Source organism: Bactrocera neohumeralis, chromosome 3 (genome assembly GCF_024586455.1).
Source record: "Bactrocera neohumeralis isolate Rockhampton chromosome 3, APGP_CSIRO_Bneo_wtdbg2-racon-allhic-juicebox.fasta_v2, whole genome shotgun sequence".
NCBI lineage: Eukaryota > Metazoa > Arthropoda > Insecta > Diptera > Tephritidae > Bactrocera > Bactrocera neohumeralis.
Genome location: NC_065920.1, coordinates 8122690 through 8137310, shown reverse-complemented (window position 1 = coordinate 8137310; position 14621 = coordinate 8122690). Strand labels below are relative to the sequence as shown.

The 14621-nt window shown below is 30.5% G+C and overlaps 2 protein-coding genes across 9 annotated transcripts in view; one reads left to right on the top strand and one right to left on the bottom strand.

The window, feature by feature from the left end:
* LOC126752223 (uncharacterized) overlaps positions 1–4167 on the bottom strand; it is a 28438-nt gene extending 24271 nt beyond the window's left edge. For 4 of the 5 annotated variants that reach the window (XM_050462872.1, XM_050462870.1, XM_050462871.1 and 1 more), the window contains exon 1: positions 1046–2038. In XM_050462872.1, the coding sequence (XP_050318829.1) occupies positions 1046–1065 (20 nt within the window). In that variant the 5' untranslated portion in view covers positions 1066–2038. Of the gene's footprint in view, positions 1–1045; positions 2039–4075 lie in introns of those variants that run through there. The other variant, XM_050462875.1, reaches the window with a different exon arrangement.
* Positions 2642–14621, top strand: part of LOC126752204 (dedicator of cytokinesis protein 9) — a 70872-nt gene continuing 58892 nt past the window's right edge. For all 4 annotated transcript variants that reach the window (XR_007665976.1, XR_007665975.1, XM_050462824.1 and 1 more), the window contains exon 1: positions 2642–3954. Coding sequence is in view for 2 of the 4 variants with exons in the window: in XM_050462824.1 (XP_050318781.1) it covers positions 3850–3954 (105 nt within the window). In the remaining 2 variants the exon portion in view is untranslated. The remainder of the gene's footprint in view (positions 3955–14621) is intronic.

The following is a 14621-nucleotide window of genomic DNA, read 5'->3' as shown; positions in this document are numbered from 1 at the left end:
GTGCAGAAAAATTTGGATATGAGGCAGCCACAACTTCAGAAATACATACATGTATTTGCACCAAAAATTTGTATATGTTGCCTTACATTGAGGCATTGAGTCGACAAGTCTCGAGCTAGACGACAACAACGCTAGCAAATGGGTAAACATTGCGATACACAAAAGAATATAAACAAATGTGCCGACGACGAAGTACGTAAATGCACAAAAATCACACACACATACATATAAAAATTGTAGTTAGCTGCGTGTATTTGACAGGTTCTCTGATGCTAGGCATAATGTAGATTGTCCGAGCGGATTTGTTAGGAGTTGATGTCACGCACGTAGGCTCTCTTCACTTTAGTTGCACAGGTAAAGCGAAATGTTTGAGTGTGATTTTTAAGTAGATACCACTTTTTGGAGTTGAAAGCGCAAGCTATAATATTTACTCATCGTTGTAGCCAAAATGCATGCTTTGAGTTAGGTGTGGCTGCTCTTTTATAATGCCTATTGCTTATTGATCGCAAAAAGCAAAATATTTATAAAACAGATCCATGCAAGGGAAAAGCGCTTCGGCAGAGATAAGACGTTCGTACATGCATAAATTTTATGATAATTAATTTGTAATTCAATTTAGTTTGAATTTACGTATTTAGCGCTGTAGCTGATTAATATAATCCTCATTATTATAGTCGTAAGTATTATTAATACCACTGCAAAGATGCCTTTATGCAGTTCCAGTTTTAGTCTTCAACGCATAATTTTCGGCGCCTCACTTCACACTAGCAAAATCTCGATTTTTTATTAGTAAAATAACTAAATATTGTCAATTAATTACTTAAAAAAATAAAATAGACGTTTTAAAATTTAAATATAAATATAAACGATTTCTATATAATTTAAATAAAATATAAGGCATAATTTTAGGCGCATACGTATTGTGATAAAACATGTCGGAATTAGTTTATCTGCGTACATGCTTGGGTAATACGCGTATGAATTAACATAAACAAAATAAAAGTACATTTAATAATTTCATAAGTTAATCGTTTAAATTTCTTACCTTGAACTGCTTCTGGGCATGGTTTTGGTTTTAAATATTCGATTCTTGATTTTCAATTACTTAGATTTGCACACGAGCAGTGCCGTCTTACATACATATGTAATTCATTTTAATAATTATTATTTTTTAAGTTAACTTTATTTTTAGGGAAACTTCACAAACTGCAAAACTTCACTGCTTCGATATTTTAAAAGCTATATTAATTATTAGCTATTAATATATTTAAAATCGCACTCGATAAATAATTACATTTAGTAACGAAGTTCACGAATTTATCTGCCATTTACTTTTTTATTGTAATCTTACACAATTTTCAGCAGCAACACCGAAAAACACTTATTAGAACTTAAGCAACACTTTATTTTCGGTACATTTTTATTCACATTAATTTTAATATGCCGCAATTAATCAGTTATGTTTTATGCTTTACATATTTCTGGGAAAATACATTCTTCCCTTTTTTTGTTCTACGCGCAATGATTCCGTTAAAAATCCGTTTAATATGCAATATTCATACTGCAAATTTTCCGTTTAACCTTACAAGGTCAACCAGAACCGAAAAATATAGATGAGACAACTCAAAATTACTGTTTGTTTTCACCTCGAGTGGAAATCGCGCTAATTTTGCTTAATTTGGAAAATTTCACTTAAATGTGCACTAAAATTTGAACTTAGTATTTTTTTAAAGACGAGAACACTTTCAAACGTATATTTTATTTGTATGAACAACAATAACGTATCTCGAACCTTCTGTAGTAACCGCACACACGCTCGTATTAAACGAAACCGAACCGGCAAATGGCCGCTGCACATACGAATTCAATTTCATTACAGCCTTTTGCATTGCACCAATGTTACAATTGCCTTGCACTTGCACTTATGTTGCAGATATCTTGAATAAAGATAATAATATATATATTCGATTAAATTCGTAAATTTCTCACTTCAAACGTTTAAAATACAGGAATAAAATAAATTTACTCCAAAATACATCCGGCGGAAAATTTTTGTTCTTAGTTGTGGCATCTAAGTTAATAGTGTTGCCACCAGACAACAATTTAAAAAAATAAATTCAGCATATTTGTATAAATGCTAATCATAATAATGCAATAGCCTTACCCACAGTTAGAGCAGACAGTAAATAAAGCAAAAAAAAATCATAAAATACTTAATAGTGTTAATTTATAGCCTTTATGTATCGTTCTACACATCTTTCGACAATTATTGCATGTATTTTAATGTTGTTTTCAGCAGAAGCTTATACGCACAGGCATTCATTCGCGACATATTTTCTTTTCAAACAAACTTACTAGAGTTAGACAGAAGCGTAATTAGAAACTTTACAAGCGAATTATTTGTATTACATTTTACTTTAATATTTATTAAAAACCCTCAGGAATTATACAAATTTATCATTTATATTTTGCAATGAATTCTATGCATGCAAGCGACTGTGTCTTCTGGCATCTTTGCCGTACTTATCTTCCACATTCAAAAACAGCTGTTCCCAGTGTTGCATTCATATCGTACAAGAAATTTTCTGACCACTGATTAGACGGCGAATTGGTTTTTAGTCATAAAACGCGCGTCAACCAATTCGGTTAAATTAGAAATTTTGTGCGAGTTTATTAGTTTTTTGTGCTGTGTCTGTTGAAATATACTTTTGTGTGTGGGTGAATCAATGTTTGGAATTTGAATTGCAATGCAAAATGTGAAAGATGAGTAAAAAAGTAAACAAAATCGAAAATTGTAAACAAATGTGCTAAAGCCAACGAGTTGCTAGCTACAATTGAAATAAATTGCGGTTCACTTTGTGTTCTTTGCAATAAATATTAAGAATATTTACATCTGCAAAATTTGTGCTGAATAGAATTCTTTACGTCTCTGTATATATTGGAATAATATTTTGCAGTTATTTTGGAAATCGCGAAAATCGCAAATTCTATAATTGTGCGGTGCAAAGCAATTGTGTTTTGTGTATAACAACGGAAAAGCCGCCTTACGCGAGCGTGTGTGTGTGATATAACTATGTAGTGAAGCTAGTGGGTGGCTTGCTTTTTCCAGCCTGGTTACATTGTCCTTCAACAATTTCGCGAAATGTCAAGCCATGTGTACAGAGCCCCTAGTGTAGATATCAATAAATAATCGTGAAAAGAGTTTACTAAACTAAAAGTAAGCGTTTATTTTAAAGTGATGGGTTTGCCGGTGTGGCTCCCACAGGAATAGCAGAGAGATTACTCATCGGGTTCTATAAAATAAAAGTAACAAAAAAGTGACCGGGCGTCATTCTCACAGTAGACCCCTTACGAGTGTCAGAAAATATCTATACAAACACACGTGTTCCGATATTCATATATATACATACATAAGTGCAAATAAATTAAAGGAAGTAGTGGCGCTATATAAAAATAGATTTGTATTCGCAAATTTAATGCTACTGAAATAAAAATAAAAGTGAAAAGCTACGTCATACTCTACGTTGTATACGTATCCCTGCATTTGACAACGCAAAAACAACATACGAAAAGTCACCAACTCGTTGGAGGCCGTGCTGACATTCGGCGCATATTCGTACATATCTGCATAAACGACCGTGTGTTTGCGTCAGTGTTTGCCATCATCTGTGTTCTTCCTTTCAACTTGTATTCCATCTGCCAAGAACTTGAGTTTTTTCCATGTATTTTCATTTTGTTTGTGTGTAACTTGTTTTTATAAGAATTTATAAACTGGTATAAATTCTTGTTGGATTGTGTTCTTCTACGAGTTATTTCAAACTTGGCCTTCGCTTTTGATTTGTGGCCAAGATGAGCGAACGCAAATTCTCACGCGTCCTAAACAGCAACAAAGCCGGTATGGCAGCACAGCTGCGCGACTCCGTCTCGCAGGTGGTGCGGCAGAGCACAGCGCTGGTAAGTAACTATACACATATTACATACATTTTTACAGGTACACATTAATGTATTTATGATTGCACAATTTCCTCGCCAAGCTTTCCGTTCCTTATATTTTTTTTTTCTATTTTGCACTTACCTCCATATTATGTTATGAAATTATGACTTGCTGTCACATCCTGCTATGCGTTTTGCATCGGAGCTGCATCTTCGCGAAAGGGTGTGTCTGTGGTCTCTACCCTGCAATTTTGTTATTGTTGTCACATTTTTCTTGTGCTCGTATGTACTTTCGCTTAAATATGTGCATACCTACACTGTCATTGCACTTTTGTTTTTCTTTTCATTCCGATTGGACTGCCGGTTTACACGTCCGGCCACTTCGTTTGACATTAGGTGCGGTGATAAAGTTGATTGCATACATACCTACATTTATACACAGACACATCGTAGAATCTTTCGTAATGCATTTAATATATTTTAATTGTCAGCATAGGAAGCGTGCCGATCGAGAGGGCAATGAACTCGTTGGTATTCTGCAAAAGCAAAACGCGAGGTAAACAAAAATAGTTTGCAGAAAAATTAGTATATGTATGTATGTACATGTAATAAATGAAATTAAAGTTATTGCGAATGGAGTGAAAATATGAAGATTATATAGTAAATGTAATTTGGAACAATACAAATTCGATAGTTAAAAGTTTGAAGTGAAATTTTGTGGCCGGGCAGCAATGTGACGTGGGATATAATTAGATTATATTTTTTAGATATCGATCTGAAATTTTGACACGTTTCCTCTTCAAGAATCTGCTCGTTTGTCAGAATTCTTGATATCGGACCATTATAGCATATAACTGCCCTATGAACTAACTAGAGAAAATCAAGTTCTTGTAAGGAAAATTTATTTGTTTGGCAAGATATCTTCACGTAATTAAGCTCAAATTTTTGTCTATGTAAGCCACCGCTACCTTCTACAAACAAATGTTCTGATTAGACCAGTATAGAATATGGACTGCCATACAAATTGACCGATAAAAATAAAGTTCTTGTATGAAAAAATCCCTTAGTTGACAAGATTTCTGCACTAAATTTAGCTTAGATTGTTACCTAAACTGCGCTACAATCGGATTTATATAGTATATATATGTATGTAATTGTACAAATTAGTCGATCAAACTCAAGTAATACATAACCTAAAAAGTTTGGCAACGCATAGTCTCAAAAATTGTTTAATATATTTCGTTATTTATTTACTTAATAATTTATTTCCAATTAATTAAACCGCAAATTAGTTCTCAAGCTCTATCATAACCAAATACATACATATACCCTGCCTGATTCTCTTATAAATTTCGTTAAAAAAAAAACAAGGAAATATTGTAAACATTTGAATAGCTTTGTGTAATTTTTGTTGCTAAAGTGTAAACTCTCGGATAGGCCAAATACACATTTGCATTTTAAATCCCAGACCACAACAAATAATTTGGAGCAAGCTATTAAATATCTCTGTATGAATAAAAAATTCTCGAAATACCGTAAAATACTTCAAATACATAAATGATAATAACAAAAAAAAAGCGTAAACGGTGGAAATGTGCGTAAGAGCAGTACGCAAAAAAAGAAAAAAAGGTAAAAATACCAAAACGTCAGTGAAAAATTTTGAAAGTGATCGACATATGACCAAAATAGCTAAAAAGTGACACTTGGCGCATAAAATACAGCAAAAAAGTTGTAGAAAAGCATGGGGAAGAACACCTATTAGCCAGCAAGCTATTGTAGCTATAAAATCTGTGGCGACAATGGGAGAAAGCGAAGAAGCGAAGTGCATGTTTCGTTTTCTAATTTAGTCAAACTGGCAAATGTTTACGAAAAATGACGCACAATGCGGAATGGACAAAATTATAACAAGACCATCAGTTTAATAAGAATGAGAAAGAGTGCAAAGATGCTGGCTAAGAGCCAATAAAGTGATGTTAAACAAAAGGGGGCGATGAAGCTACATACTTCTATATGAAAATGTATACTTATATATGTATATGCATGTTCGGAAAACGAATAATAAACAGCGGAAAAGGAAAATAAAAATCAATATTTTAGCCATAGAAAAAGTATATGCATTTTCAGATCATATGTTTGCATGTATTGTTATCGTACTGCTATTTTCTAGTTTTCTTAGAAAAAATGATAAGCTGGATTTATAAGTTAGAAAAATCGTTAACGAACAACATTTCAGAAAAAGGTTTCCTACAACATAATTTCTATGAGTCATCGTATTTCTCATAATCTCTTGTGTGCATACATATCTGTAATACATGTTGTTTCCTTTTATATGTTAGTAAGTGGGAAGTTATATTTAGTGCAAACCTACAGCAGGAAACTTATTATCCGTAATATTGTTTTTTACTTTACACATTTCTTATCGCTAGCGGCAGTTTTTTTGTACTTCCTTGTTCTGCTTTGCTACTTTGGTTGCCTTTTGGTTTTTATGGGTTCTGGCTGATGTGACGCCAAGGTCGTTAAGGCAGCTAGACAGTGTCCGTGAATTGTTCCAGGTATTCTAGTTGCTTACATACAAAGAAAAGTATCTTTATATGTTAATTATGTTGTTGTATATACATACATGTATGTACATATAGCATATTATATGAAATAAATGTATATTTAAGTGTATTTTTGAAGCGCTTATGTATTCATATTTGCTTCGCCTTAACGCTTCTTAATATTATGAACAAGTAACAGATTTTGGTTTTGGGTTAAAGCGTGTAATTGTGTAGAATTCCAATAGCAAAAGGTTAATGAAAAGTAAGGAATGGTGCGATTGTCATATAAAAATAAAACAAGTAAGAACATCAACTATGGCTGCAGTTAAGCTATAATATCTTCCAAAGGTCTATTTTTTATAGCGTAAAGGGATATAAAAATACTTTTATTCTGATTTTCATCGGCCAGTTTGTATGGCAGCTATATGCTATAGTGGTCCGATCTGAACAAATATGTTTGGGGAGTATAGCATTGCTCCTAGACAATAATCTGTGTAAAATTCGTGAAGATATTGTATCAAATAAATAAGTTATCCATACAAGGACTTGATTTTGATGGGTCTGTTTGTATGACAGCTATACGCTATAGTGGTTCGATCAGCTGAAAAAGACGTGTGCAAAATGTAGAGCATATACTTTATAGAGTCTCCGACATTTATTTCCGCTTTGTGACACACTTAGTGTTAAAGATTCTTCTTAAAGATTAATAATTTTTATTGGCTTTCGCAAAAAAATATTTCTTCTATCTTTTATCGAATTATCAGCAACAATATTTTCTACTTTTTTTCTCTAATATTCTTCGCCCAGCTATTTTAAAAATGAATTAAATTATCTATTAATTTATTCATTAAATATACTTTAAATTAAAAATCTACATTTTATCTCTCTACTGTTTTAGAGTTTTTTTACTTTTGCTTATTTTGTTTTTCGATTACCTAATTTCAAACATTGTACTAAATATTCCAGTTTCAAGGTTTCACGCATCATTATCACAAAATCAACGCTGTGCGCGTTCCATGGAACTAAAACTCATACATATAGATCATAACTATTGTTTTTGTTATTTTTATACCAGCCACATTAGTTGTATTATTTATGAACACATTTTTAAGTACATACATATATTCATGGCATTACTATATACATATGTTTGTATATAGGGTGTTTATATTTAATTTAATTGTACTTTATTTTAAGTTTTACGTTTTCCATTCAGTATCTCGGGCAATATTTTAGAGATGTACATATGTACTGTATACATATGTATATGTATACAGTACATATGTATATACAAATTTGGAATTAGTATGGCTTTGCTGCGTCAATGGATGCCTCAGTGGTACAAATTTTGCGAATTATTTTTGTTGCTGTTTTTTTTTTTGTAGCTCAGAAAGTATGAAACGTTAATGGTTGATTTAAGAGATTCTATATACAATATAATATATACATACATAAAGTACATACATATGTATACAATATTTATTTTTATTTTTTGGTGTTTTTTTTGTATTTTTGAATTTATTATTACAATGTGTTAAAGCTTCAATGATTTGATTAAAATCAGTTTATATATTGAGGTTAAAGCATTTGTAAATACCGGTTAATTTTCGAGAATTAATATAAAAATGTATATTTTGATTTGAGACTTTTTTTTATTGAAAATTAGGATTTTTCGGTATTAGGTCGGTATATTAGAGAAAATTGAAAATTTTAAAAAATATTGTTGGTTATAGACTTTAGAAAGCAAGTTTCCACAAATTTTCGTGAAAAAAATGTGTACAATATAAAAAAAAAAACCCAAAATTGGGTTATGGGAGTTTTTCACATAAATTTTGAGGCTATGTGAAAAAAGTCTTTATACAAAAGTTATAGATTTTTTCATTGCTTACAACATTGTCATATAACTTTTTTCTATAGAAGTGGTAATTTTGTCAGAAATCGCTATAAATCATTCTTAGCCCATAAAAATTCAACCTCTGCCCTTCCTTTTACCGTCCTCAGATCGCCCGTAAATATTTTTTCGCTTAATGTTTGTTGTTTTATCTTTCGATTCCTATAAGTTTCAGCCTATTGTAATTTTTTTTTGTTTTCAAAAACTATCTACCCTGGTCTAAAAGACCTTAATTTCGAGGCTATGTTATCTGCGGAGTGTTTATATATCTAATATGAAAATAATCGTAGAATTATGCTTTTTTTGGTTTTGCGAGTGAGGTGGTGGAAAATGCTTTCCGCAACAACAAAGCTGTCGTCACAGCAACGGTATGTGGCACTTGTTGGTCACTAAAACCCCCCTCACAAAATAGAAATTGGCAACCACAAAGTTGTTTGTGTTAGTCTATTATTTCTCTGACTTTGAGTTTCTTTCTAAAATACATCCTTTTCGCAGAATTTACTGTACTTTTTTTTACTACCTTCTCTGCTTATAGGCGACAATAATCCGATGAATTGATAAAGAATAACCTAAAAAAGTGTAAAATAAAACTGGGATTGTTTTCATAAGTGATCTTGTATTTGTCTTAGACCTCTAGTTTCAGAGACGGCTTCTTAAAATGAAATTTTTTTTTACTAAAAATAGTTCAATTTTTGTAGATTTTCTAGCATTCTAATTACATTTTTTTACTAAAAACAGTTTAATTTTTGTAGATTTTCTAGCATTCTAATTACATTTTTTTACTAGAAATAGTTTAATTTTTTTGTAGATTTTCTAGCTTTCGAATTACATTTGGGCGGCTTATTTGCAATAAACATTGATCCATAACAATTTGCAGCCGAAATTAATGAACAATGCTTTCATTCAATTACATTCTCTATTTAGCGCTTCGACCACTGACATACATACACACATATGTTATAAGCATTTATTTATTTACGAGCAAAAGCGACGCTGCTTCGTACCAACTTCATTGACCTCACAGCGCCGACAGTTGTAGCCCTTTTAAATGAGCCAATTGAGGCACTTGTGACCTTTTTTCATGTTGAGTGCTTGTCAGTCGGCCGTTTAGTTATTCGGTACGCAAACGATCGAACAAATATTGCTAATTGAACACATTAACATCAGCTGTAGCAGTTTAATGAAAGTTTCACTTCAAAGTCAATAAGTGCTTAATTTTAGTTTTAGTAACAGGCAGACATACATACATACGTACTTACATACATGTATACAAAGTATGAGTGCTAAGCACTATGTAAAGACATGTGTTTTTTCGTTATATTTTTTATTTATTTCTTTTGGTAAACTTTACAGCCGGAAGCATTAGGCAGCTTAATTAGCAATCAAAGGGAAGTTGTGTGAAGCGACAAATCGACATATTAAACACATACATATTTAGCCATATTTAAGCGTGTCGCATTTGCTGATTAAATAAAGTAAGTTGAGTTTTGTGCTTATTATCAAGTGACTCAATAGTTTTTATGCCGTTGAAAAGTTAGTAATTGATGAATCGATTTTTTGTAATACAAATTTTTGCATTCTTATGGTAAAATGTTTTGAAATTTCCATTTCTATTGCAATTGTGAAGCTATTTTTTTTTTAGTATTTTATATTTTATATTTTATTTTTAAATATGTATATCTTAATGCCTTTTATTATCGTTCAAAATGTTTTGAAGCTCACAAAACATATTATTTTCTGCTCCCATGTGATATAAGTCAGGTGTTAAAATTTGGAAACATTTGTGTGTAAATGAAAACGAAAGTAGCAAAAAAGAAAGAGAAAATGAAAACTAAAAGGTAATTTTATGTCCCCTATGTCAGATAATAACAATTTCATGGAAGAATATATTAGTTGAATAAAAAGACATAATTCATTTTAGTCAAAAAAAAAGATAAACGCCAACCATTATAAGATAATAACAAAAACTCACACACACATATGTATATAAGTATGTATATATGTATGTATATTATATACATTTATATATTATATTTATATAGTATATTTAGCTAGATATGTATATTATATATATTTAGTTATATGCCGTATTATCAATAAATACACATACATACATACTTGTATGTACGCATATCTCATTAAAAGCAAATAATTTTAATAGATGGGCGGCTTCGACGTTTCTATATGCCTATGATAACAATGGTTTATGATTAAATATTCTATTTCATAATATTAAATAATATCTGTTTATTGTTTGGCTGTTCAGCGCATTAAAAATTGATTAATTCTATATTTGTTATAATTTCTTGCATTAGCTGGCACATAAATACTTAGATATGGTTTTAATGTATTCAACATTTTTTTAAATATAAATACCGAATAACATTTATTTATATTTATAATGTTATGAATTTATGTACTAGTTAATGGGAGAAAGTAGAATTTTTTATTAAAAATTCATATACATATGTATGTATGTATACTAAAAAAATTAAAAAAGTATACTTTTAAATAAATAATAAAATTAATAAAAATTCTAATTTCTCCCATTAACTATTACATAAATGCATAAACATTATTCACTCAGTTTTTTTTGTAATACATATGTATGTATTATGTTATTTTGATTTTTTTTTTTGATTATTTGAAAATAATTTACATTTCAAATATTAATATTGATAATTTTTTAAATGAATTTTTTTTAAATGAAAATTTTTTTTTAATGAACTTTTTTTTTTAAATTAAAATTTTTTTTTAATGAAAATTAAAAAAATTCACTTAAATATTTAATTTTGAAATTTTTTATGAATAATATTTTTTTATAAAATTTTAATAATTAAAATCATTTAAATGCTTAAAAATAATCAAATTTACTGTTTTTTTATAAAAACAAAAATAAAAATTTCTAATTTGTAAAGTTTTAAATCAAGAACAATAATTATATTTAATGGCTGAATTCCATATTTATTAAATGTAAAACTCAAGCGCCCATAAATGATGCACAACAACAAAGAGGCGATGCCGATCACAACATGCAAAGAATTGTAATTAAATATGTGAACATACATTCATATATATAATATTTAAATATACATATGTATGTACATATGTAGGTACATAAATATTACTCCCCGTTCTACGTTTTACAATTGCACACAAGGTTCTTGACGAGCGTGACAAATTTGGCCGCAACACGTTTGACACACTTAGCAAATCGATGCAACAAATGTCACGAATAATGAAATGAAAATTAAAAATTTTATATAAAAACAAATAAATTGAATGGAGAGATGAAGCAGGGGAAAATTTTAATTGAAACAAAAAAAAATAGGATATAACAAGTAAGAAAGGGTTGAGTTCTGGTGCAACCGAACATTTCATATTTTCAAGTATAAGTATAAAGCTTGTTACAAATGTGGGGTATAGGGCGAGTTTCGTTCAAATTTATTCCTTCTAAGTACAAATGTGCACCGTTATAACAAAATAACGCTCTCTCAATTTTATTAAAAAAACTCACATATTGACCGATATATGCGGTATAAAGTCACCCGGAAGTTCAAAAACCTCTATATTAAACTTGAACAGTTTTTGTTTGATATTCAGTGGGTTCTAAACGCGAATAAAACCAACATTGATTCTTAATTCCTCAATTTATCTTAAAAATATATAAAACACATTTTTAACATATTTTTATACTCTCGCAACAATGTTGCTAAGGAGAGTATTATAGTTTTGTTCACATAACGGTTGTTTGTAAGTCCTAAAACTAAAAGAGTCAGATATAGGGTTATATATACCAAAGTGATCCTGTCCGTCCGTCTGTCCGTCCGTCCGTCCGTCCGTGCAAGCTGTAACTTGAGTAACTTGTAACCTATAAAGTGTCATAACTACGCCATAAATAAAGATATTAAAGTGAAATTTGGCACAAAGGATCGCATTAGGGAGGGGCATATTTGGACGCAGTTTTTTTGGAAAAACGTGGCGAATAATACCAACTATTGATGTCTCTAATTCGTTTTCTTCAGGCATTTCTATATATGGAAGAAATCGGATAATAAAATATATGTTGAAAATCACTAAAATTTTTAACATTTTTTTAGGCTTTTTAAAAATATTTTAAAGAACTACTAGACCGATTTCAATTCGGTATATAATATTTTCTTAACACCCTGATGACACGTACATCGGTTACCACGCCTTCTTCCAATAAACTGAATTCCATCTGATGCCTTTTTATATTTGAAAAATGATAGCGGAATAAAACTATAAAAATACGGTATTTGAAAAATATATTACGTATAATGAAATTTTAAAATGACACCCGAACTTTTTTTGTTCTATTTAATATTTTAAAGTCTGCTACCCAAATAAGGCTTCTACCTGCCGCAGTTACGACGCATAAACTGGTTTATATTTGAAAAAATTACGTTAATTTTAAAATGCAATTTTTTATGTGTCTCAATCAATTAATTATTATTAATTATAATCATGAATATTAATTTTTGCTGAACTGTGGCGGGTTTGCGAGCTTGCGCGTACGCCAAATTCGCGCTTAAAAATATATTTTGCATTTTCATACAGACAAATAATTTATCTGCTTTATTTTTATCTCATCATTGTTTTTGTTGTTCTCTCTGATGCCGGCATAAACGCCCGCTTGGCGATTTGCCGCACACTTCAAAAGCTGCATTTGTCATATGTTCGCCGATAGGTACCGGTTTTTTTGCCAGCACTGTCCGTTCGGTCGTTTCGCTCCAGCGCTTCAACTTTATTGGCACACATATGCTTTTATTTAGATATTTATTTGTCAGGTTTGTTTTGGTTTGTGAGCAGCATGATCTACACTTTAATGCCCCCACATTTTGATTTTTGTTTCAATTCGCTGAATTTCGCTTTGTATCAGTAGAATGGAGAGTTACACTTCTATTTTTAGAACTATTTTATTTTGTATTATTTTTATTTATGAATAATTTTTTTTTATTTATGAGTTAATTTTTTTTTATTTATATTGTTGCGTTTCTTCCTGCTTTTTTATTTTTAATTATCTTTTCATATTCTTTTTACTGCCTTTTATTTATTGTATTTTGTTTTCATTTGTAATTTCTTTTTGTTTGGTTTTGTTTTGTTTGGAAATGACGTGTTCACCCAGCCGCGTCACGGATCATGGGCTTCCATCACCTCTGCAGCTTAACTGTGAATAATCCCTCTTGCGAATACATGCATAATTCCGGCAACATACAACATTAAAATACATATACATACAAACATATATATATACAAACATACATACATACACACTTTCATGTTTGTGCTTAACCTCTATCCTCTCCCTACTGCATAACAACAAAGCAAGTCAGCGAAAATACTAGTTTCTAACTAGAATTTTTGCATAGAATATGAAGTAGACCGAAAAGCACTGATTATGTAACAATTTTTAACCAGTCTTATTGATACAATAGTTAAAAAATTTTATAATTTATTTTAAAATTTATTCAAATTATATTGTCCAATTTGAACTAGTAGCCGAAAATATAGGTATTTGTGCTATTAAACTCTAAATTGACCAGTCAGCCGTTCGACCTGTAAAAAATCCATCGTGTTTGTATAGCTAAAATATCAGCTACCTCCTAGGAGTTTCATAGCTTAGTCTACAACTAGTTCAATTCACTGCAGTGTTGTTTTTAGTTTTATTCTTTTCATGCTCTTCCCTGCCTTTCAATGGTGTTTAATTTCCTCTCAGTTAAGCTTTTCAGGTTTTTGCATTTGTTGTTGCTGCATTTAATGTGACATTGCGGAAAGAAACGATTTATTTTGTTCATGTTTTATACCCTTATTCGCGCTGTCAGTGGTGTTGAGTCGAGGGTTTGAGTTGTTTAAAGCTTGCAACGCGTAGCTTTGGGTTGATTTTCGGTTTTCCGCTTTAATTTATTGTTATTGTTTTAAAGTGTCGTTTTACTAGTGAGACAGCATACTAATTAATTACTAATTTTGTGTATAAAAAAGGTAATTAAAATGTATTAACTATCTCATTTGCTATTGCAATATGCTAAATAAAGTGTAGAACCTTTTCTCTCTCATAATATATAACGCGCGCATGTGATTTGCTTTAATTTCCGGCATTAAAATGTATAGTGTACAGTTTTAACTCGACTAAATATGCGACTCAGTAAATCATATTCTTTTTTATGAATAATTTTGTTTTAGATATATTATTTTTATAGTTTTTATTGTATTCTTCCGAAGCATTTTCGTATTTT